Source organism: Corapipo altera, unplaced genomic scaffold (assembly GCF_003945725.1).
Source record: "Corapipo altera isolate COAL_440 unplaced genomic scaffold, ASM394572v1 48b, whole genome shotgun sequence".
Taxonomy (NCBI): domain Eukaryota; kingdom Metazoa; phylum Chordata; class Aves; order Passeriformes; family Pipridae; genus Corapipo; species Corapipo altera.
The window spans coordinates 3408753-3433188 of NW_020884884.1; the positions used below are offsets into that span (position 1 = coordinate 3408753).

At 34.9% G+C, this 24436-nt stretch overlaps 1 protein-coding gene across 8 annotated transcripts in view; it reads left to right on the top strand.

Annotated features, from left to right (window-relative positions):
• Positions 1-24436, top strand: part of USH2A (usherin) — a 379301-nt gene that overhangs the window by 124033 nt on the left and 230832 nt on the right. For all 8 annotated transcript variants that reach the window (XM_027641249.1, XM_027641251.1, XM_027641252.1 and 5 more), the window contains 6 exons: positions 7588-7718; positions 13749-13875; positions 14258-14359; positions 15657-15845; positions 16329-16459; positions 22269-22542. In XM_027641249.1, the coding sequence (XP_027497050.1) occupies positions 7588-7718; positions 13749-13875; positions 14258-14359; positions 15657-15845; positions 16329-16459; positions 22269-22542 (954 nt within the window). The remainder of the gene's footprint in view (positions 1-7587; positions 7719-13748; positions 13876-14257; positions 14360-15656; positions 15846-16328; positions 16460-22268; positions 22543-24436) is intronic.

The window sequence follows — 24436 nt, forward strand, 5'->3', positions numbered from 1 at the left end:
AAGATTACAGATATTATTTCTTCTCTGGTAGCTATGCTTTGAGAAAGGAATGCTGGTTGAATGTTATGCTCGTTGTATACTTCCCCAATGTACATGAGTGGGAAGGCAGTTATGAATTCTGTTCATAGACTTGCCTAATAAATGAATTTGAGACAGAATACTAGTTTCTTTAATGATAATTTTGCTTAAAAGTCTGTGTAAAGAACCGGCTGTTGATTCTAGTGACAGAGGATGCTAACAGATAGTGTCATCACCTGCATCTTTGTAGATGGTTTCATGCTGATCTCTTATGTGTGTTTTTGTAAGACCTTCATTTATTTGGTTAGATAAATCTAGGTAGGAAGACTGACCAGTTCCTTTTGGGTCTTACTAAACTCTCAGATAATTTGTGTCAATATTTTTAATATTGTCCTAATGATGTTTCTGTTTTCACTGAGAAGTTGTAAAGTACCTGTGAAAAGCTACATTTTCACTTTGAACTTCTACTGTTTTACTTTCCTTAAATGATCTTGTTTGTGTGTTGAGCATGTGTTGGAAAGCTTCTCTGCTCCTTAACTGCCTTTCCTAAACAATTTCTTATGTTTGTATTATGTCCTGCACTGACTGCAGCAAACCAGTCTTTTTCACTTTATCTTCATATGAAAGTATTCTCATGTCATGATCAGTCTTGCTCTGAGCATGTTTGTTTTTCTTAAAAAACTATTTTGTACAAATATAAGTTCTTTAATATATAAAGTATGGTTTATTTATTTTTTCACGATATAAAGAAATGATAGAATAGATCTGGAATGGCCAGTTAATTCTAAACCACAACTATTGATGTGCAGAATAATATTAATACAGACTGAGAATTCACTCTTTATAAAGTCTTGTGATGTTCTGCATAATATGCAGTGTTTGGAGAAGGCTAAACTAATCCTCTCTTTTGGATATATTAATGTGTTCTCAGATGTCAGTAAATACCTAGGTGATTTTTCTGAATACAAGTGAGTATTTTGCTGATTTTATATATATTTTAAGGCTGTGGAGGACAAAACAGTAAAGAATTTTTTAAACATTATAGAACCTTACACAAGTTATATTGGCCACCATTCTTCAAGAAGGAGGAATATGGAGGCAGGATGGTTTAAGTGATGGCTCTCAGATGACATCTCAGTCGTTGGCTGAGTGCAGACTCAAGGTCTCCTAATTTTGAATCCCTTGATTTAACCACTAGGTATTGCACTATTCCTGACAAAGCATCACTCTGTAAGTGAGGGGATAAAGTGCTACTAATACATCAAATCTTATCAAATGACTTTAAACTTATCTTAGCTTTCTTTTCACTAAGGTTTGCTGTAAATCTTTCCTACTGGGGAGTAGCAGGACTTGTGTCCTTGCTAAAAGGGGAAGATTGATTTACTATATTCATATAGAACCAGCAGATACCTATGAGTATGCAATAATGGATTGGAATATCCTTTAGCTTTTACCCCGTGCAACACTTCAGAAGACCTTAAAGCCTGGAATATGTTAAAGAAGTCCATTTGATAGAAACTTATGAATATGTGTCTTCTCCATAGAATAACAGCATAACAAATCTTTTAGTATGAGCAATATTCTTATTCTTCAGATACTCTAATTGATTGTTCATTGGGCTCAGTCAGCCAAAAGTGGAGAGAAACTTTGTACAGACATCATTAGTTTTTCTCCATTTAAAGATTAATCATGAAGAGCTCTGGCTCTTTAATTCTGTAATTTGTATATTTAATGGGCTGCTGCAGAATCTATGACAGTAATTAGCATAGCCTGAAAACTCATTAATACGCAACAACATGATTAATGCAGCATTAATGCAAACATGACTGAAGTTATTTGGGTTATGTAGTAAGAAGATTAAAGCTAAAATGTCCTGTTTGTTTTACCAGTAGTGGATATAATGGGGTAGCAAGGAAAATAAGAAAAAACAGGTATCAAATTTGTCATTTTAGTGTAAAAGAAACAGTCAGTTCTCATCAAGAAGATTTGGAGTTTTGCCTGATAGTTGATTTCCACAATAAGTGTTGCATATTTCCGCTTTCCATTCATTCATCATACTCCGTGTTTCTGCTTGCTCAGCATTTTAGTTTGACTTGGGTTTTTGGCAGTTTGAGGTATTAAGAGTTGTGTCATTCTGAATAAAGTTAGACTTTTTCAAAATACAGGGCTTTTGTACAGTTAAATTTAGAAACAATGGATTTTTAGCTTCTCCTGCTTTTACTATGATCACGAAAGAAAAGGGGCTCCTCTCCAGTTACAGTTTGGGGAAAAGTCTGGAAAGTTTTTATATGTGTACAGATATGTATGAATGTGTACATACACATGCATATATATGTACCATATGTATGTGACTTTTAAGTATATATTTTAAATAATTTCTACTAAAAAAATTAAGGCAACTTAAAAATTAATAACATTTACTTCATTGATGGAATTACTAACTTAATGTTTGTGATGATGAACTTTGAACATATTTTCAAACACATTAAGGTAACAGTAAAAGATGGAACCTGTACCAAAGACAGCAAAAGATCTTGTAGAGATTTGGGAAGAAGACTTGTCATCTTCTCTCAACAAAATGCAGGAACGTATAGACCACCACAAAGTGTGAAGAACTCCTTGTATTCATGACTATGTCCAGGGAAGTGTCCTCTGAATTCCTTCTGTTCTTCTAATTGCATTATCCATTACGTGAAACTGCTTTGAATGTTGATACATTTTTGTGAAGTCTTCCTTCTTATTTTTTCTACAGGTGCATTTTCTTATATAAAAAACATTTATATTTCTTTTAGCTATTGTGATGACATGAGGAATGCAGAATTACTCTCACAGAGAGAGTAACAACAAAATGTTAATTCAGTGGAGGTGTATAGCAACTCAGAGTTTTACTCTCCATCTGTCCCCTCCCAGTTAGAAACAAATTTTGTTTTATAATTTCTGTGGGAAAATGTACTTTGATTCGGCAAAAGCATTTATACACAGTCTTAATGTTAAATAAATGCTTAACGTTTGTCATCCTGAAAGGACTACCGAGAGCCTAATGATGTAGTCAAAATTTTATATACAATTTCTATTCATTTTAGCTGGTGTTATGCACAAATAAAGGTTCCAGTAAGCATAAAGTGACTGCTTTCTTTGCCAACAATATATTTTTTGTTCTTTTTATTGGAATGTACAATTGTATAATTATTTACACCATTTCATATAACAATGTAATGAGAATGGAAATGCAAATTATGCTTCTACAATTGTACAATTCTGGGAAAAATTTCACTGAACATGGATGTACTTCACCGATTATGCAAAATTCATTTCTAAAAACTCTTTGTAATTTTCCAGGTACTGGATACGTTTCTTTTTTTATTTATGAAATCAACACTGTCAAGGTTGGAAATACATTTTTTTGGCTGTTCTTAGCACTTTTGGATAGAGTTATTCTTCTGGTTATGTATAAGTTTTGATGAAGTGTCATGAGACTTTTGAGACTTATAGCAACTTCTGTATATTTATTGACTCTTCTGTTTGTTGACTATTTTGAACTGGACCCTGAACATCTAGTTGTAGAGAAAGGTGCTTTACAGGTGTTTTTGCTGGATGGGTCGATGGACAAAATTAGTTTTTAAGTAGGTCACTTTGCTGAAATCTCTCAGCTGTTATTGTAAAAGATGTTTTCAATTGTCTTGACCCTCTACCTACGTTCTCTGCTCAACTCTTCTTCCCTTAAATTTCAAAAAGTCAAAATTTTTGAGTAATGTGAATGTTTTTGTATTTTGAAATGTTGATTTTTTTAAACTTCTTTTTTTTTTAGCATTAGTTAGAAGTGGATTTTATTGCTGAAATAATTATAAATTATTAGTATATGTTATGCTAATCTAGCAGCTGCTCTAATTTATTAATATTTTCCCACTGACTGCCAACTGCTTCTTCTAAACTCAAAATAATCCTGTGTGCTCTGTAAACTTGCCAGAAACACAGTCAGCTTCTCAAGAGAGCATTTCTGGCTGTTAAATAGTTTTGTGCAGGTCTTGCAAGTCATCCTGAATTGTGGTAGGAAACTCTGAATCTAGATAGTCTGAATCTGAAATGTTGCTGAAGTACTGAGACTTGCTAAACTTATATGAGGGAGGTGAAGAGCAGGTATAAAAATCACCCCATATGCATTTCATTAGACAAAAAACTGTGTTCTGATGTTTGTGATGATGAAATTTGAGAATGTTTTCAAATGCACCTAATATTAGAGTAATAGTATATCATTTTACTTGTTTTATCAGCCTGTTACTAAAAGGGACTCTCAAAACTGTGTCACTCTCAGGGTAACTTACTGATATTGTGTCTCGGTTGAATGCCTTTAAAAATGCCTGCATTGGTAATTCTTCATATCCTCGTTCCTCTACTAACCTGGCTGTGCCATCTTTGAAACTAGGACAGAAATCTAATCACAATCTGCTATTGCATAAATTGAAACTGTGTAGATCCTGACGGAAGGTTATTCTGCCCTAACACAGTTGGAAAAGTATCCAACGTAGTATTAATGCTAATACTAGTAATTTATTTTACTTGTCCTTTTTATGACTGTGTATTCTTCTTTTTGTCTTTTATGTCCACTATATACAATGCTTGTATTATTTTTTTGTGCAATGCCATTATAATTAAAGAAATTCAATTACAGAAATAAATAAATTATTTTCAATTTAAGGAATTCTGACAGCTTCTCGAATTGCAACTATAATTTGAAGTGGAATTAAAGATTTTATTTGAATGACATACTTTAATGTTTAATTTGTGCTAGAATTTCCTGTTGGCTTTTACCCCAGACATGATAACAACTTCTTGTGGAACAATAATTTTTGTCACACAAACAGTTCTGTTAGGTGAATTCTTGAGTTGCAATTCAAGATTCAATTGATTAAAAGTACATTCCTACTATGCCCCACAGATGGTCATGTTTTCCATCCAAGATTTAGTAGGGTCTGTAGTGTGGCTGAGATGCAGTTTCTATATATGACAAATGACAGAAGTAATTATAATGTCACTATTGTGTTTATGTTTCTATTTATCTGTTATATTTAGCATTGAAATTAAGGTTTTAGATGTGCATACTGAAATAATAGACACAATACTTTGAGAAACTTTCTTGCAAAATCTCTCACTCTTCCCTCCCCCAGTATAAAATAAAGGAAAATTTTTTTTGGTTACACAGTGTAGTTTTCAAGTTCAGTGAAACTTCAGATTTTCAAGGGAAAGCTGTCTGTGTTCAGGTCAAGTAAAATCCATTTTCAGCGTTCAGTGTCATTAAGACAAAAATGACATGCATGTAGTTGTTACAAGTCTGAATGGGTTTCTGTTTATGCTTTGTTTTTACCATGAGGTCCAACATTAATCAGTATATTCCTGTGAAAAATATTAATTTCACAAGTTTGTCTTGCAGTGAAAATATTATCTATGGAGCAGAAGTTTACTCAATATTTGGTTTCTCTATTGCGCTCACTTCTAGAAATGCAAGCAAATATTAATATTGAGGTATAAAAGTGTTTATTTAGGGCTGGCTTATATGAACTTTCCTATCTTATGAGCAATTCCAAAGATACCTGAACTTGAAGGGACAGAGTCGTTTTCTCAGTTACGTAATAGGTGACAAATGTATTTAGAAGAAAATAATGGTTCCTGAGTCATTAGTAATTTATACAAAGCTGTGGCAGCTCTACAGGTAGGACTCTTCAATGTCCAAAGAAAAAAGTAAGCTCCTGCATAACATTTAAAACTCTTAGAATTGCTCCAATATCACTGTTATGAACAATTTAATTTATGTTTTCTAACACAATTATTATACAAGAATGGTGTTTTTTCAGAAACTCAATTATTTTGTTTAGGTTTGTCCTTCTGAATTAGATGTGAGGAGGGATCCTCTGGTCTTCAGAAATGTCTTTTGGCAGCTTGGTAAAAATACTGTCAACTTGTTAAATTAACTATGCTTCCTACTGCTGAGATTGGAGGCCATCAGTCTCAGCCTCTCCAGCAGATACTGCTGCTGGAAATAACTGGAACCTCAAACTACAGCAAGTCTTTATTTCTGAGCCAGGCAAAGCTATGCTTTTCCTTAAGTATGGACACCAAGTTTTTTACTTGCAGTGAGTTACTTCTGTGCAACTGCTTTTTGCAGGTGTTTTAATAGCATGGTTTATTTTTGTTGCGTAGAGAATGTTTCATATCTGTGACTGCATTATGTGATTTGCATGGAAAAATTTATACAATTAAGTAATGGGGTCAAAGGATATTTCTTAAGGTAATTAACAAGTGTGACCTAGTAAGAATGTGCATCAGAATTATGATTATTTAATTTTTTTAAATATAGGTGCTGTCTGCAATAAAAACTTTAGTCACTTACTGTTTTCTGCCTGACTTAAGATAGTGAAAATACTGGATAGTTTGACAGAGACTGGTAAAACCCAATAACTTACCCTGTTTTGTAAAAGCATCCTGTGCAGAAATGTTGTGAAAGTGTGGTATAGGTGGATGTTGCTATTGCTGCCTTTTCATTCCCCTTTGCAAAAACTTGATGCAGTAAAGGCATGGCTCTACCATACATTCAGCCTGAGGTATCTGGATTTGCATGTTAGAAAAGCTGGGCCAAATTTGGCATATGTTTTTTTAATTTTCTAATTTGTTACTGCAAGATCGTATTCCAGGAGATAGCTTAAAAATAGTCAAAAAATAGTCAAAACACTATGGTTTCCCAAAACTTGTTAATTCATAATTATACTTCTTGAAATTGGTTACATAATTTATGAATTGTTTTGTTAATGTGTCCTTAGATAGTTCCTGAGTAAGTTTATACACTGGACAACAATAAGCTGTTGAAAAAAAACCCCTATGTTGTTTTCCTTGAATGTCATTTAAATGACATTTCATGAGCTGAGATTTTATCAGAAAAAATGGAGGAATATTGATAATGATCTGAAAAGTTGTTAATTAAGATTAGTTCATTCATTATTTCTTGCGGTTTTTCCAACTTTTGTTGAAACTACTTCTTTTCCTGTTCTTTGTGCACTTAGATATATGTACTTATAAAAAAACATATATAAATATACATGTGAACACATACATATGTATATTTTGGAACTGAAACCCTACTACTATTCATAGAAATCCTTGCATACAGATACCTCATTACTACTTTACTGACAGAAACATTGTGACAAGTGTCCTTACATGTAAAACATCAACACTTGTCAACTATACACATTTAAAACATCAACTATTAGAATAGTAGTCTAATATCTCAATTATATTTTCTTAAGCAAGAAGTTACTAAGCAGCATAAGTCAACAACTGCATGTTTCTTTTTACAGATGAGTAAGGACTCACAGAAATTTCTGTCAAGGGCTGACTCAGTCAGGATTAGTAAAATTTCTCTGGAATGACTAACAAGGGCTTTAGGTGAACAGAACTTCCATGAATTTAGTTTGCAATGTTACTGCTGTTTCTAAAACGGTATTTTGTTGGCAATTTTTGTTAGAATGCAAAAGAACAGCTTTTGGTATTAACCATCTACTTGCTTTTTCTTAACAGGTATTAAAGTGAAATTTAGAACGCAGGAGCCCGATGGTTTGATTTTTTTCTCTGCATCACCTGGCAATCAGGAGGAATACATTGCATTGCAGCTGAGGAGTGGACGTCCTTACTTTCTTTTTGATCCACAGGTACAACAAAAGGATCCTATAAAAATTGCTTATATGATTTATTTCAGCACTTTTAACATGGTTATCCTTGTTTTTTGTTTGTTTGTTTGTTTTTAATTTTTTTTTAATTTAATTGATATAAGTTCATTTGCTTCTTGGAACCCTCAGCGAACTAGAGATTTTGGGAGAGGAAAACTGAAACACTTAAGCTTTGCTCTTTTATTGTTAAGTGTACCACAATTTAAGACTTTGTTTTTGCATTTTTATGAGTTGGGGTTTTTGTGTCAGTACCACCAAACACCACTACAGATTAAAGCAGCAAGATTTCAAAGGTGGGCAGAACAAGGTTTTGAATTAGTAAATAAAGATTATGTAATTTTAGTAAATAATTTTTAAGAATCCCATATTGAGACTTTTTCCTACTGAAATCAACATGTTGCCATTATGCAAAGACATAAATATCAACAAAATGAAAAATAAGGCCACGTTCCTTGCATTTCTGTTTAGGTATTTTGTGTTTTCTTTGCACCCTGAAACTGGATCTCCTCATGGAATTAAAAAACATTACGGACTCACTTATATTTCATAAATATGCAAGAAATTGATAGTAATTATCAGATTTTCTAATTATATTGCGAGAATATGGTATCCTACTTATCATATATGTGCATCCTTTTCGTAAGGTTACTGCTACCTCAGTGTTGCCAGAAGGTCTGATCTGGTTGCTCTATCAGCCATTTCTTCCGTCACACCTTATTGTCTAATTCTGCATTTGGCATTGTATCTGATGCTCCAGGGGGTTGAACAGAAATGCTTAATGGCATAAAATGGTGGGGATTTAGAGATGTGCCAACCCACAGTTAACCTTTGAATCCTGAGCTCTGCCATAGTCCAGGCACTGATGCTCCATGACCATGTGGAGGTGTTGTATAGCAGTGAAGGTCCTCTTAAGCTCTGGAACATCTGTGGGGAGGCAGGGTGCTGCACAGAGGCTGGCTTGTACGTGATCCCCATGCTTGTATGTGATCCCCGTGCTAGAAAACATTAAATCTGCTTCTGACCCCAGCATATAAATTTCTACTATTTCCACTGCATTTACATGCAGGTTTTACTTTATTTTTCCTTGTTGCAAATTGAATCAGTGCATAGGTCAAAGTTTGGGACCATGCTTAATGTTGTTAATATTGCCCTCATCCACATTTTAATAGGGACTAAGTCTATCCCTTTTACACTTCACTTAACTGAAAAGGAATTTTTATTTCCTTCTCAAGATCTTTCTAGGTGTACTGATTAGATTTTGTTGCTGTTGCTGTTTGTTAATGGGAGTGAATGTCTTTCAACTAACATTGTAGTGCTTCAAATAGTATTCCTAGTCCTCCTTGCAGATTTGCTCTTTCTGAAGTAGATTTATGTCAGCTTGTTTGGACTCATTCCCTCAAAGATGTTGTATTTGTTTGGATCCACAATATTTGGGGAATGGGAAGTGAGGGAGGACACATGGAAGGGTGGCTGATTTAGGGCTTTAATTCCACCCCCCCCTTTTATCCTGTCTTTTAACTGTAAAAAAGTGCAGGTCTCATATTTAACTGAGCTTCTCAGTTCAGTTAATATTGTCAATAGTTACTGTTTTGATTTTTAACAGATTACTTGTTTATGAATGCATCTTTGTTTATATTTCTGTTTCGCTTGAATCAGACAACTCTGTCCCATGCTGATTTTTAGGATCATCACTTCCATATTGTTGCCTCTTCTTATAAAGTCAAAAATTGCCTATGGTGCTGCTTCAGTGGCTGTTAAGAGAAAAAAAAAATGTCATTCAAAGTATTCAGGAACACTGTAGGTCTTAACAGATGATTTACAATCTTGAAAGCTAATGCTTTCTAATTTCTCATTAATAATGTGGAAGAGATTCCTGTACTAATCAGATTCAGAAGTAGGGTACAGTGGCCTACATCAATGTATTTTTGTAGCATCTTTTTCAAAATCTTTTACCTATGAAAATACAGTTATCAAAAATTTTCAGTCTTCTGTATCCTTACTGTGCTGTACTACCTTACTGTCTTTACCTTTGTTTCTATGTTTCCTTCATAGTTTGTTTCTTTTCTCTTTTTTCCTTGATTTGCTATTCCTGTCTTACAATGTCAGGGATTGCGTTCTGTAGCGGCGTTTCTTAATCTTTCATTTGTGCATCACAGTTTGCATTAGTGTGCAAATGCTTTAATTTCATTTTATTGACATCATGTGGTGTCTTAACCAGGTTATATGCATTGTTTTCTCTAGTTATGGTCATGGCATATACAATAAGCATTTGTGGCCTTGCCTTTGTGCTCTTCCCTTAAAAATTGCAAAAATTCTTTTTGATGACAACTGTGTTGCTGCTGCTTTTTATCTGTAGCAGTGTGGCATAATATTCTGTGCTCCCTTCCAGCTGTGTCCTGTCACAGGTTAATTATTTTTACCCTTAGTCCCTTTCAGGATGCTGGTATGTATCTTTGCTCACAATCAGCAATGCGTTTTCTCTTTGTTGTGTCTGCTCTGGGGATAGTCCTGCCAAGTCTTCCTAGTGGGGAGCCTTCACCAGCCTAGCTTCATCCTTCGCTAAGTGTTAATTTCAAATCCTTTTCTTCCTGTCCGTTCATACTTCTCTGAGCCTCATGTACACCACCATTCATCCAACTATTGTCTGACGATCCCTTTTGTTTCCCTTTTGTGTTGCGTAACTGCTCTTTTTTTCCTTCCTAATTGTTTTACTGTCATTCTTTGCAGTTTCTACTCATGCCCCAGGAAGCATGAGGGGTTTTGCTAACAGATGTCTTCCTTAGTCTTGTCTGAACAATCAAATTGTTCCATAGATCTTCCTCTAAACCCAGAGTACCTATAAACCTTCAGCTGTCTGTGGATTTTCTTCTTATCATAACGTCTTTACCTCCACCCCTACATTACGTAATCAACTCCAGCTAAATTTCTGTTTATCTTTCAATGGCTGCAGGTCATTTGTTCTTCTCAGGGAAGCACTGAATTTTTTACACCAAGTGAAATCATTAAAAGTGAAAATATAAATCCAGTGTGGAGTACCTTCTTCCTTAGTAATTAGTACAGTCTGGGGATAGTGTATTGAGATTGTTTTCACAGAATGGAGGGAATTGAGTCCAGCTCTTCCATTTTAGAAGGAGATCAATTTACTAAACTTTACAGCAAAAAGGAGGAACATCAGACACTTTTCTTGTTGCCTGTGTTTCCTTTTTGGTTGTTCTTGTCATGAAGAAGCTGAACTAGTAGACACAGTCTGAGGGTAAGCTGTAACTCCACAAAGAAAAGGAAGATGGAGACTACCTACCCAGGTGTGAGTCCCATCCAGACCTTCCTCCTTGGCACTGGCAAAACTTCAGTATTTGTTTACCTTCTCAGTGGTAGGAGTTTGGGAATTGAAAGAACTTGACTGGAAAAAGTATAGTTACACTCAGACTTTGACACCTAAGACGGTATCTTTAAAGATTCTTATTTGTGATGTTTCTATGTGTTTTCAATGTAAACATCGTCACAAGAGAACCACAGTGATTCGTACTTATTTAGTTATCACTGAGATCTACCAAATATTAAGATGTTGTATGGTTTAGCTGAATAACCCACATTTCAAAATGGTGATTTCCAAGATGCATGACAAGACATCTCACAATAGGCTATTTGAATGTGATCACAGAGTGACTCAGGTAGTTCTGGATAAAATTTCTTAAAGGGACCTCCAATTCATTGCATGCTGAATCCTGAATACCATCTTTTTTTGTCTTCCTCCAAAATTAAGCACAGGTTTGCACATATGCTTGTGTGGTCCCAGATTGAATTGGTTACAAATAAATGTGGTTTCTGATGTATAAAACTGTTAATGCTCTAGACTGTTGCCAAACATAATATGAAGAACCACTTATTCAGGCACCTGATCTTTAGAATGCAGCATCGTTTGTAACAATTTTAACGCTAACTAAGTACACTTTGATGAGACAGCATTTAATAAAATGCTCATTAATTTCATCATTAGCAAGGGTATGCTAAGAAGTAAGCCAGTTTCTTATGTCACGCCCAATTAGCATCCCATGCTAGTAATCCCATTAGTATTGTTGAATTCACTAATGGAAAAACTAATGGGCATGCTACCAGGGCACATTAATTGGGCATGACACCAGTTCTGGTTTTAATTATTAAACTACGATAATGAAATGTGTGTGTTTGTAAAATATTAAAATGTTGAAATAGGAGAGAAGACAATAAAAAATAGTATATGAAAAAGTGGGAATTAATTTGTAAGGATATATAGCTTTGTATTGTTTTAATGGGGCAGAGGGCTGCTGCACAAAACTCCTCAGTACCAGGATGTTGGCTGAATGGAGTAGGAAGCATGCTGTAAATATCCACAGGAAATAACTTTTTCTGTAATTGTGTGTATATGTGCACATCATATGTATTTTGATACATAAGATACACAGTGACAATCCCCAATTCAAAAGGTACTGTAAAATGTATTCTGTGTTCATAAATCTTATGCCAAAATGCAATTTCTAATAGATGAATGCCACTAAAGGCAGAAGACTAAATTTTAACTAGAAGTTTTTAGTATTAATTAAAATAGATAGTTGTTTACATCAACAGGTTTTCTCCATGTGCATAACTCTAAGGTCCTTTGGCCAGAAAAAGTCATAGATGATCTGAGAATAAAAAAATTGCTGAATGGTCTAGTTTGCTATTGCAAAGTTACAAACTAGGCCCCCAAATGATAAGGAACCAAATTTTTCTTTTACATGTTTTTTTGAAGTTGTTTTTTGAAGCCATAAAGTAACTACAGAGGTGGAGATTCTTTAATAAGGCACAGTGCCTATACAAGGAAATGTTTTTCCATTCAGTAGTTGCCTGCTGCATAGGACAATTGTATTTGTGAATCCAGCAGAATAACTTTGAGTTCTCAGATAGTTCAAGTAGGGTATAAAGTCCTGAGAAAATATTATGGGAAGCATTAGGAAATTAGAAGATTATTTGGATATAAATCTCAAGAAAATTCTTGAAATGTATTGATTTTATTTTTGTTACATCATTATATTAATTTATGTGATATTTTGTTTGGTTCTTTACAATTGTGAGATTTAGTTTGGCAGCTTCATCTCTTATATTCCTCTTACTCAGCAATTTGGAAAAGATTTCTCTGTACTTGTCATAGATGTCCCTAAATTCACCCCCCTTTGTTGTATTTTTTGTTTGTTTTAATAAAACCACATAAAAATTCTAGTTAAATTTAAATGTATTTTTTCAAACATCCCTTATACCATAAAGCAACTTCAATAACTATCTTTTGGGGGTGGGGGAGGTGGTTGGTTGGTTGGTTTTGTTTTTGTTTTCTTCTTGTTGTTGTTTTGTTGGGGTTTTTTTCCCTTTCTTTGTTTTGGTGTGTCTTCCTGAATCTCTTGGAATGACTTTTTTTTCCCTCCCTAAATTTATTGTACTCTTTCATCTAGAAATTTAAATCCTTTTGATACCAGGTTAACAGGGACAGAACATGGATCTACTGTGCTATAAATACACCTCTTTTTTGGGTTCCTTCCTTTAGACAGGTACTGCAATTAACAATCTTGATATGCTGCTTCTCTCTGTGGATGGTGCATTGAATCATGACCATCAAACTACACAGCCACAGTAATCCATGAAGTAGTTAAATAGAGACATAATTAAAAAAATGAATAAAAAATAAAAAATTTGAGTGACATGACCCTCAACGATTTGTGCCTCATCCTTGTCTTTATCAGGGGAACTACACAGAGTTTTCTGTTTTTAGTAGAAACCAAACTGGATCCTTGATCTTTCATTTATTATTTGAAAAGGTTAATTTAGTGGGGAAATCAGTCCTAAACATCATTCAGTAGTTCAAAAGAAGTTAAGCACAGGACTTCTGTCTATATTTTTAGATGTTACATGCTACAGATTGCTGTAAAACAGTAAAGTATAATTCTAAATTCTATAATTACCTTCATAATATTCTAAATTGGATTCTTCTCTTTATTTAAAAAGGGATCTGCAGTAGCAGTCACTCCAACTAATGATGGTGGAAAAATGTACAATGATAACAACTGGCACCAAATAATTGCTACAAGAATTCAAGCAGTGGGAAACATCACAGTGGATGGGCAGTACACAGGTAATCAATTCATCTAAATAAATTTGGTATTGCTCAGGGTATTGCTCACTTGCTTACATTTCCACTACCTGTGTTTGCCCACACAAAAAAGAATTCAACTCAGTTTTCTCAAAAGATCACTACTGTTTTGTCTGTTCATCTGGGGTATCTGTCCAATGTGAACCTTTGATGATTTAATACTGTGTCTTTTTGTGCTTGTGAATCTATAATTGTTTTAATATTCTGTTGTAAAATAGAGATGTGACTATTTCCTGGATATGTATGGGAAAGTACTAGGACATTGTGTCACATTAGCCTTTTTTATGAAATATCAATATTTTGTTATTGAGTTGAAAATCTGTTGAAAGCATTGAATAACAGAATAATGATCTATTTCTTTCAGGTTCTTCCTTAGCAACTAGTGGCAGTACCATTATTGGAGAGAACACAGGAGTTTTTGTTGGAGGACTTCCACAGGGTTATACTATTGAGAGAAAGGATGTAGGTGAGTATGATAAATAAGTCTTTACAGTTTCTCAAATTTTACCTTTCGAGATAGATCAAAATGTCTATATAGCTGATTTCATCAGCATTAAAGCAGCGTATGAGCTCTGTGTGCATTTTAATGAATTTTATACACAGAACTGGTATGACTGTGAAAGTTAAGGATGTGTTTTACACACAGATTCCCAAATTCTTTTCCAAAATACACAAGAAATTTCTTTTTATTAGCTTAAACACAGGGTTATGCACTTGAGTGCAGGGATACAACATGCTGGCCTTTTTTGGTGTCAGTTTGTATCCTTCAGAGGTTGTTGCATTGAATTTGGTGGTGTATGAATATACCTGTATTTTATAGACATAGAATTTATGTAGAATTGGATCATACTTGGCTTCTAGAAAAATCAATAAACATAAGTTTTCATATATAAATTTGGTATATATTTCAAGTATATAACCTGTCAACCTGTAACAGAGAGGTGACTGCCTACAAAGCCAGTATACAGTCAGCTGTTCTCAGTGAATTCATTTCCAGAATTGTTTCTATCATATTAACCTGGAAGCCAAATTCTTTGCTAAGTTTATGTTCTCACATCTGACATAAAAACTAGTGGGGTACACTGAAGTCCAACTCCCTCTTTCCTTCTTTGTCACTTTACTAAAACCAGAAATACGTGCATGTGTTCTTCTAAAACGTTGGTTCACAAAGTAATCCAGGATGCCTCCCTCAGAAAACACAGGTAAATATTTAAAATGAGACTGACTATAAATACCATTCAAGAGAAGGCCACCTATAAATCTGCTTTATGTTTTTGTCCCTAGTGAAAAAAGAGTATAACAGCCAGGAATCATTGGGAGTTTTTTATTCAAACAAGGAAAGAAACATTTCCTGGTGAAACTTCTAAACATGTATTCATCTGTCTTAGCTTTTGCAACACTATTTCTTCCTATTCAGCAGAACCATGCCTTTCTTCAGAATTACTGTTCTGTTTAAAGAAAACTTTCCTTGGATCTCCATAGAGCAGATTTCTGCTGTTGATTTGAAAGTACCTGTATACAAAAATCTCAAAAAGTTTAGTATTTTTCAGCTATGTAGCAGACACTGCTGTCTTTAGGAACTAGACCCATTCAAAAATCTGGATCTAACTTTGACACTATCTTTATGAAGTGATTGATAGCTGGTTTTCAATGCACACATAGACATATATGATAAGGAGAACATGAATAAAACATATAAATTAATTCCTGTGTTTAGTTGCAGGTGATTAATTGGCTTAAAAAATATTTTCCTTTTTTTGCAGGGATGAAGAGGATAGTACAGAAAGGATTTGTGGGGTGTCTTAGTGATGTATTTTTGAAAAAAGTACATACTCCTTATGAAAACTGGGAATCTTTGAACTGGGAGTATGCTGAAGAACAGAACAATGTCTATCATGTTTGGGAAGGATGCCCCATTGTCCTCTCAGAAGGAGCACATTTTCTTGGCAGAGGTAGTTTCCTGTTCTATTGCACTAACCAAGTATGTTCTTGAGATATAAAAGGTGATCATATTAAAAGTATTGCAGTGATCTGCTTTTCAAAGCATTTTTAGTTATAGAGGTTTATTTTTGAATGGTTTAAAATTTGGTCTCTGGGTTTACAGACAGGTAGTGCTGCTGTAACTGCATGCAAATTTGATGTGCCTGTAAAAGATGAAGGTTCACTTTTGTAGAGACATAAACGATGCCTATAAGGTACCAAAAGAAATGCCAGGTAAAAAAAAAGAGGATATTGTACCGGTGTGGTTTCTTGTAGTATGTTGTCAATAACTGTCCTTTATGAGGCTGAGTGATAAAGTTGTAAGAACTATAATCTCGATGCCCAAGTTCTTTATATCAAAGTAGAAAGTAGCATCTAAATTTTTACTTTTGGTTTCCTGAAACTATTTATTTGTGGATTTGATTAGATTATGTATGCACTCACTCTCTTTCCAGGGTTCCTGGAATTGCGTTCAGGTGTTTTCAGTGGTGGAATGGAATTTGAGATCTCATTCAAATTCAGAACAGATCAACTGAATGGATTGCTTCTGTTTGTTTACAATAAAGATGGCCCAGATTATCTTGCAGTAAGTTCAAAAATACAAATAACTATATTCAGACATGACTTGTGAGTTTTGTTACTAAAGCCAAACTAGCACTTAAAGAAATTTCATACCATAAGTTATTTTTGTGTTTTACTAGTTTTGAAATGCTTTGCATGGCAAAGTGTAAGGGGAGCAAAACACTCCAAGAGATACTCAATTAAGTTACTTGTGTTATTTATATCATAAATAAGAAAGATATCAATATATGAAACGTAGAATTATTGTCTTTACTGAATGAGAAAGGAGAATGAAAGACATATTAAAAGTGTCCACGTTATTCCTAGGCAAGTATAGAGTTACCATTTTCCCAGTTCTCATAGTAGAACAAGATCAGTTAAATTGTAAATCAAAAAGTTCATGATGGAAATTGTCCAGTCTCCTAATAAATCTTTCTCTTTAAGATATATGTATTTTTTTATAATCCATAAATTTTTTCATTTGTATTTGAAACATATAGACAGAAATGAGTGGTCCAGCTTAATCCCATCTCATTCCTGTCATGGTTTTCCCAACACTGCAAAATACAAATCCTGTATTAGGCAAATTTGTGGGATAGTGCTTATGAAGTTTCTTTTTGGCGTCTGTTAAATAAGACTGTTTATACTCAGAATTACTTGTACTTCCATAATTTCCAGTATTTTGTTTAAATTTTAATATGTTTATTTTCATTTTTCAAATTCTTTTATTAGCTGCATGGCTCTGGATTTTGATATTTTCCTTTCCTCAAGGATTCTGAGTGTAATTAGGCTGTGGTCACCATTGCTTAGTAGGTCAACTATAGTTAGTACTTGCACCAATTAGTAGGTATTACAGAGGATGGAAAAAAAATACTTTTACAGCTTATCCAGGAAGCAATAATTTATTTTTAGAGATTTTTGAAAGTATTGTTATTCTTTATGACCCAATCTGCCCTTTCTACTCTATTATTGAATTTAATTTATTTATTTATTTCTTATTATGCAGCTGTTTTGCTAATGGCTGTCATGTCACAGCCTGTTTTATTGCACGGCATTATATCTAATGGGCCTTTTCTTTTAAACTTGTGACCTAAAACGTATAAATGTATTTTTCTCTTTTTCAGGTCAACTATAACTTACTCTATATTTTCTTTTTATACTACTGGCTTTTCTAGCAGATCATTTTTTCCTGGGTTTTGAATTCTGGTAGACCAGTTTGCTTCCTCTTTTTGAAGCAACCTTAGTTAAAAAATTACAATGAGTTCCAATAACAAGTCTTACTAATTACAGTTATTACTTTAATTTTGCCCTCAAGTAATGACCAAGATCACAAGCTAATAGGATAAGATATTATAGGTACACTAGAGTTGTATGTGTGTAATTCACAGCACAGGGGCACTATTTACATGAACAGTATTCACAAGGTTCTTCAGGAGATTCTGGTAGTATGTGATCCTTGTTTCCTCTGTCTTGCTCTGTGTAAGACTACCACAAACATGAGAAAATAGATTCTGACTATAAAGTAAGAAAGGGGACTTAACTAAATTTTAAGTGGAGTCAAAAGCACAAAGCAGTTAGACAAAATAATTTCCTTTTCTACTCATACTCATACAAAAATCATCCAGATTTTTGGCAGTTTTATATTTATACTATTTTCAGCTGTGAGAATTGTGATTGGATAATTTTCTTAGAATTTTTCCTAAATCAAGTAATTTTTTTTAATGTCATTTTAATCCTGACCTCAACGTCTCCATAACCTTAAAAGGAGGAATTTTAGAGAGGATGAGTACATGTATGCATGCTTTTCCAACTCTTGCGGCTTTGTGTTCTGCACATACATAATGATGACAGAAGGTTTTTCTGTACACTTGAGCTCACAAAAAAAGGTTAATAGAAAGTGAAAATGAGGTGTGTAGCATGTTGCACATGAGCTACGATGTCTTTGTTAGGAGCTTTGGTCAGGAAACACTTGCACAGCAAAACAGATTATAAGCTATACCACTTATCCCAAGTGCCGATGTAAGACAGTATTCCCTGACCCTTCCCTTTGCATAGGTCACAGCTCTCTTATTAGCATTATAGTTTGGGAATGACTGTAGCTAAACACGTGGTTGATCTGATACCAAACAGCCAAAGAGTCTGTCTTGTTTTCTGCCCAAGACAAAATGATGTCCTAGAAAGGTGCTGTGCATAAAGGTCACTTCTTCCGTGCCTTCTATGCCCTGAGAATTAACTGAAGCCAGATAGGTCAATCTGATTATCTTTGGAAGCAGGCATAACAATTACAGGCAAACTGTGACCGGATACACTAGTATGAATTACTAGCTCTCACTCTGGAATGGTTTTCCTCATGAGTTTATGTGATTAAAAGAATCCACGATGGCTGATAAAGTTTGCATTACTGATTTTGATGCTGACCACTTCAACTGCAGCAAAAGCCTAAACACTGCCAGTGTGCAACAGTGGCACTGGCTCCCAAGAAATTGTAGCTGCTGATTTGCTTCTGCAAAGCTGCAAAGTAAGAAAAAAGTCTCGAAAGAACTTCTCCCAAAGAATTGCACGTTTGAATAGCTGCATGAAGTAAAATAACCAGAGTCCAAAATGAAAGCATTACTGTGATGGAAATAAGAAGGGGTGTGAAATTAGCATTTTGAGAACTCAAAATGCAAATCGTTGAAGAGTGACTGATTCTGAGGGGACTGTTGAGGGTCTTTGTTTGGGCCTCTGCTCTCTGGCTGGCAGGTCTGAACCAGGCTAGATTTTTAACTGGAATGAACATCAACATGAGTAACATGTACTTTCACTTTCAAAGGACTCACAGACTGCCTGTCCTTGACAAGTTTTTTGAAGTCCATTGCTTTTTTCTGCTGGTATTCCTGAGACTCAGGAAGACTTCCCAATTCAAGGGAGATAAAACCATAGTCACTCTTCTAGTTAAACATTGATTGAGACCATTTTGGGTGGCAGGTTTAACGAAGTGTCATTCAGGCTCTGACGCAGCCCCTATCATATGTGAGTTTGGTTTCCCAGAGCTATATCTGCATATTCCTTTCATCTTCAAACTCATATGTTTATAAGCAGATCGAGTGAGGCAACAACTTGCTCCTGCAGAGAAGTACAATACAGAACCAAAAAATCATTTAAGTTGATTGATCCTTTGGAGTAATTTATTCCCAGTCTTTGCTAAAAGCAGGACCAATTTATGTTTGAATAGGTTGCTCCATGCATTTTCTGCTTGGATATTGTGCATCTCTCTCCAGATGGATGGTCCACAGCTTTATAAATTCTGCAATCTGTTCCAATCTTTGGCCATCCGCATTATAGGAAAAAAACCCCCAAACAACAAAGAAACCAGCTCTGATCTCTTACTGTTTCTCTCATTACAACTTGTTTTTTGCCTCTTATCCTTTCGTAATGAGCCTCTGAGAAGAGACTGGGTCTGTCTTTTTTATATCTTCCCATAATGCAGTTGAACAGTAAAGTTCTCTTCCCTTTTACTCTTAAGACTGAACAGATCCTGTTCTTTCAGCTTCAGCTCATACTGTAGGTACTCCAAGCACTGACCAACTTGGTGCCCCTCCACTGGATTCACTCTGGTGTTCCGCAGTATCTTTTATATACCAGAGATTCCACAACTGGATACAGTAGTCCAGGTCTTATACATGATAGATAGAGGGGAAGAATCAACTCCTTGGAACTGGTGCCTACCTCATTTCTGATGTAGCCCAGTGCATGTTGGTCTTCATCATTTTGAGGGTACATTTTTGGCCGGTGTTCAGTTTGTGATCCATCTTGACTCAGTATTTTCTTCAAAGCTGCTTTATATGCCTAGAACACCAGTGAGAGCCCTCTGAACTATCACCTGCAACCTTGATGAGAGTATACCCCATCCTATTGCCCAGGTCATTAATAAAATTTTTAATCAGAGTTGGTCCCTGTATCAGTCTCGGAGAGATACCACAACCTGCTAGTGAGAGAGTGGAAGCTCTTCTTGCTCCTCATATCTTCCAGTTTCAGGCTAAGCTTTGGTTTTCCTAACTCCAAACTTAAATGCTAAGATATATCAAAATAAGAATTGTGTACATATAGAAAAGCATTAATGAAATTTTGTACCTCAAATTCTGAAAAGCAAGCATGCTTTGAAGAATTAAACTGGAAACTGCTTATGTTTAGAACTGTGATATAACACTCTTGTTCTGTATAGGGATGGCAACTGAGATGTCTGGAAGATGATCTTCATACTTTTTTGATTTAAAGTAATAATACAGTTTCCAAGGACAGATTAGAAATCAAGCATTTTTTTTAAAGTGTCCCAGAATTTTATCTAAAGCAAACAATTAGTCTGTTGTTTTTCTAAACCTATGCTCAGTACCTATGCTCAGATCTATGCAGGAATTTGGTTTTTTTTATCTTCACCATTCAGAACAATTGAAACTGAGCAGTGATCCCCTCTCTTTCTCTTCACTTAGGCATTCTAAATGTCAGTCCAGGTCAACAAAAAAAAAGCATAAGCATTATTCACTGCCTGCTTTAAAACTATGCCAAGATGAGTAAATTGGAAAAGGGTTGTGCTGAGTAGTGACCCTGTGTCAAACACTGTGCCCTCTCTCTGGCTTCCAGGTCTGGCAGGCTTGCTGGCATACCACTGTACTACTGCATCTGGAATGCTTTCTTCACACCAGCACATATTGCTCCATATTAATTCTTATCAGTGAAGAAAAGCAGTGACTTGTCCAATGGACACATTTTTCAAGCTATACTCATCAATACTGATGCCATGATCAGTCCTTTACCTGTATTGTAGAGTCCTTAGCTATAAATGGCTCTAAACTCATGGAAATAAGAAAAGTTGCGGTCCCAAAGAAAGAAATAAACAAAATCCCTCTGTTTTATGAGCAAGAAGTCAGTGTGCACTTGGGATAGGACCTGCATTGCCTGTGTCACTGCAAGTACAGAGTTCTTTCATCAGTTGAAGTCCCTGTTAAGGAAATACAATCTAATTATGAACACTGCAATGCTAATATTATCAGTAAACTAAATATGTCAGTTTGTCAATAATGGTGATAAGAATTTATATTAAATCTGTAGTTTTTATTTCACTTAATAAGGTTTTGTCATAGAAACAGTAATGCCTTTTTGTGGATATATTCATATTTTTCAAGCACCAGTTCATCCCCTAAGTGTCTAGTGCTTTATATGTGCCAATTTACAGTCTCAGCCCACTTGTGTTCCATTCAGTTAGGATAAAGAGTCTTACAGTAAAGCATTTGGAGACTTCTACAGTGAAACATTTAAGTAAAATGTATTTCTATTAGAGAATTGGCACATTAATCTCAAAAAGCACATACAAAACCAATTATTTTCTTACAAGATGTAGAAGAATAAGGATGAAATGTATGAATGTAAGAATCAATGTATACTGCAAAAATTTGAAATTGAGTTCACCAGCCAATTAAAAAGACCTTAATCAGGTCTGACATTTCATTTCCTTATTATCTTGTTACATTCTTCTAAAAAATGAATCGATAGATAAAATACTGTTTTCTCATTCTCAAAAAAGCAAAACAGTCCTGATTCATTGTCCTTTCTTTTTAGTTGCATTAATGCCAAAGTCTGTTGTCAAAAATTCAAAATATATTTTCCTACCTTCTGAATTAACTGATTCACTCACTGTATTTAGCATGCTTTGTGTAAACAGTATTATCCTGAAGATAAAAATTTCTTATTCATTGATCTTGTGCATAACTCCTTTGATTATGTTTTTTAAAATAAATTTCTGTCGTTGTGTATTTGATGTCTCTTTCAAAATATTTTTTCTCCTTGAAAATATATAGATTGAACTGAAAAGTGGAATATTAAACATCTTTTTAAAAACTGGCATTGTCTTCACACAAGTGGATCTCTGGTTGGGACTGTCTTATTGTGATGGAAAGTGGAATGAAGTCACTGTGAACAAGGAGGGCTCTGTGATTTCAACAAGTATGAATGAACTGAGAGAGCAGGCACTTGAACCCCGTGTTCAGCAGCTGAAAGTAAACTCACCTGTCTACATAGGAGGAATCCCACCTGAGATTCAGAATTTTTTTAAAGAGCTGGGGTTAGAACAAGGTAAGATGACACCAAGAACATGTGTTTTCAAAAACTGATGTCATGTACAAGGTGGACATTCTGGTGCTGACAGTGTAAATTCATGAATATGTAACAGGAATTTTTCTTTCCACCCATTGTTACTTTAACTACCAGTCATCCCTACCAATGTAACTTTACTGAGTCCTGATCCTTTTGCAAAGCTATAAAAATTCTTACAACCCAGTGATATCTGAAGCAATATAACTGTTAGAAGGGGAACTGGAGAGTAGCAAATGGTAAACTGAGATGCCCAACCAGATGATCCCAAATCTTTATCAGAGAAAGCCAGTTCAGATAAACTTGTTTCACTTGATCCACTTGTGTCACTTGCAGATCTGGAATACAAAACCAGTGGAAAACAGTAAACATAGCTTAAATCATTGTAATGAGGCTGGATGCTGCCACATGGAAGAATAGTTGAGAGGGTTTTAGGCCATTTTTAGGCAATATTGATTCTAACCCAAAAAAATTAAATGAATATAAACTCCTGAATTTGGATTTTGGCAACAATTTCTGTGACATTTTCCTTGTTATCAGAAAGAGGAGACACGGTCATATTTTTAGCCATCACTGCGACCCTTCTGTTTGGGAACAGGTCGAATTTGTAGGGAAAAGAGAGAAGCATTAATTACAGCCTGATACTAGTGGCCTTTACAAAAGATCTACTGTAGGAAATGTAGCCAAAAGTGTCTACTAAACTGACTCTGTTTGGGTGTGTTTTTTCGTTAGTTGTGAAACTATTCATCAGTCATGATGTATTTTTCAGATACTGTGAACAAATAAGTAGCAGTCAGTAAGTGATTAGTGGGGAATCTACTAAGTGGCTTTGAATGCATGAACTCACACTGAATGTGTGCATCAAGTAAGCTCTGCAGAGCTGTATGGAAGCCTCGTGGTTTCACAGCTATAGAGTAATTTGAATCAAATCCATGCACTGGCATTCACAGATATTTCAAGAATATAGTGTTCTTCCAGCTCTAAGTATCACATATAATATAATCTTCCTTCAGGTTCTGTGTGCATAATATTTATGACCTGAAAGAGCTAGCCAGTCATACCCTGTCAGTGTTGCCTTGTAGCAGATGGTATAGCCTCGTGAGTGGATGCATTCACAACTCCTGCAGCAAAGAGATCTGTGAACAAAGAATCTAGGGCAACATAGCATCTAAAGTGAATGTCTGAAGTGCATACCAAGGCACATCAATAAACATTACTTTTCCACCAAGCCTCCTCAGCACGCCGCAAAATAAGATGGCGGCTGGGAATTTGTATTTAGAGTGTCCAAAGAGAAAAACATTTTTATGTGTTCCTAAATGTAGTTTTAGGTAAACAAGATTAGACATTACAACTTAAAGCGTGTTTCATTTAGGACTACAGTGATGTAATGGTAAGATAATAGAATATGGAGACCTTCTGATTTAATAATTACTTAGATAAGATTTTCTCAATCAATGGCTGCTTCGTAGTTAATTTTTAATAAAGGAATGTTGTTTTGCTCACAGCAAATAAGGGATAAATATCCTTCTCCTCCCACCTCACCTCCATGTCAGTTACAACTTTAATTTAAGAAATTCCAGCTAGAGTCTGTGGGCCTTTGCATGACCCATTATATGCCATCTTGAGAGGTTTAGAAGGAAGGTACCTTGCAGGAATGTTTGTGAGAATTTGTACTGTCTTTACTTATTCTGCAGCTCCTTGAGAATAAACAAGATTACTTGGCTGACATTAGTCAGAAATCTTCAAATAGTGATTAATGTAGCCAAAAAGATACTAAAAATAATGTATTAAAATAGCTTATACAGTGTGCATCTCACTGAAAATTAAACAGCTGTTCATTCTGTCTTATGATTAGGATGCCCATGCAGACTGGGAC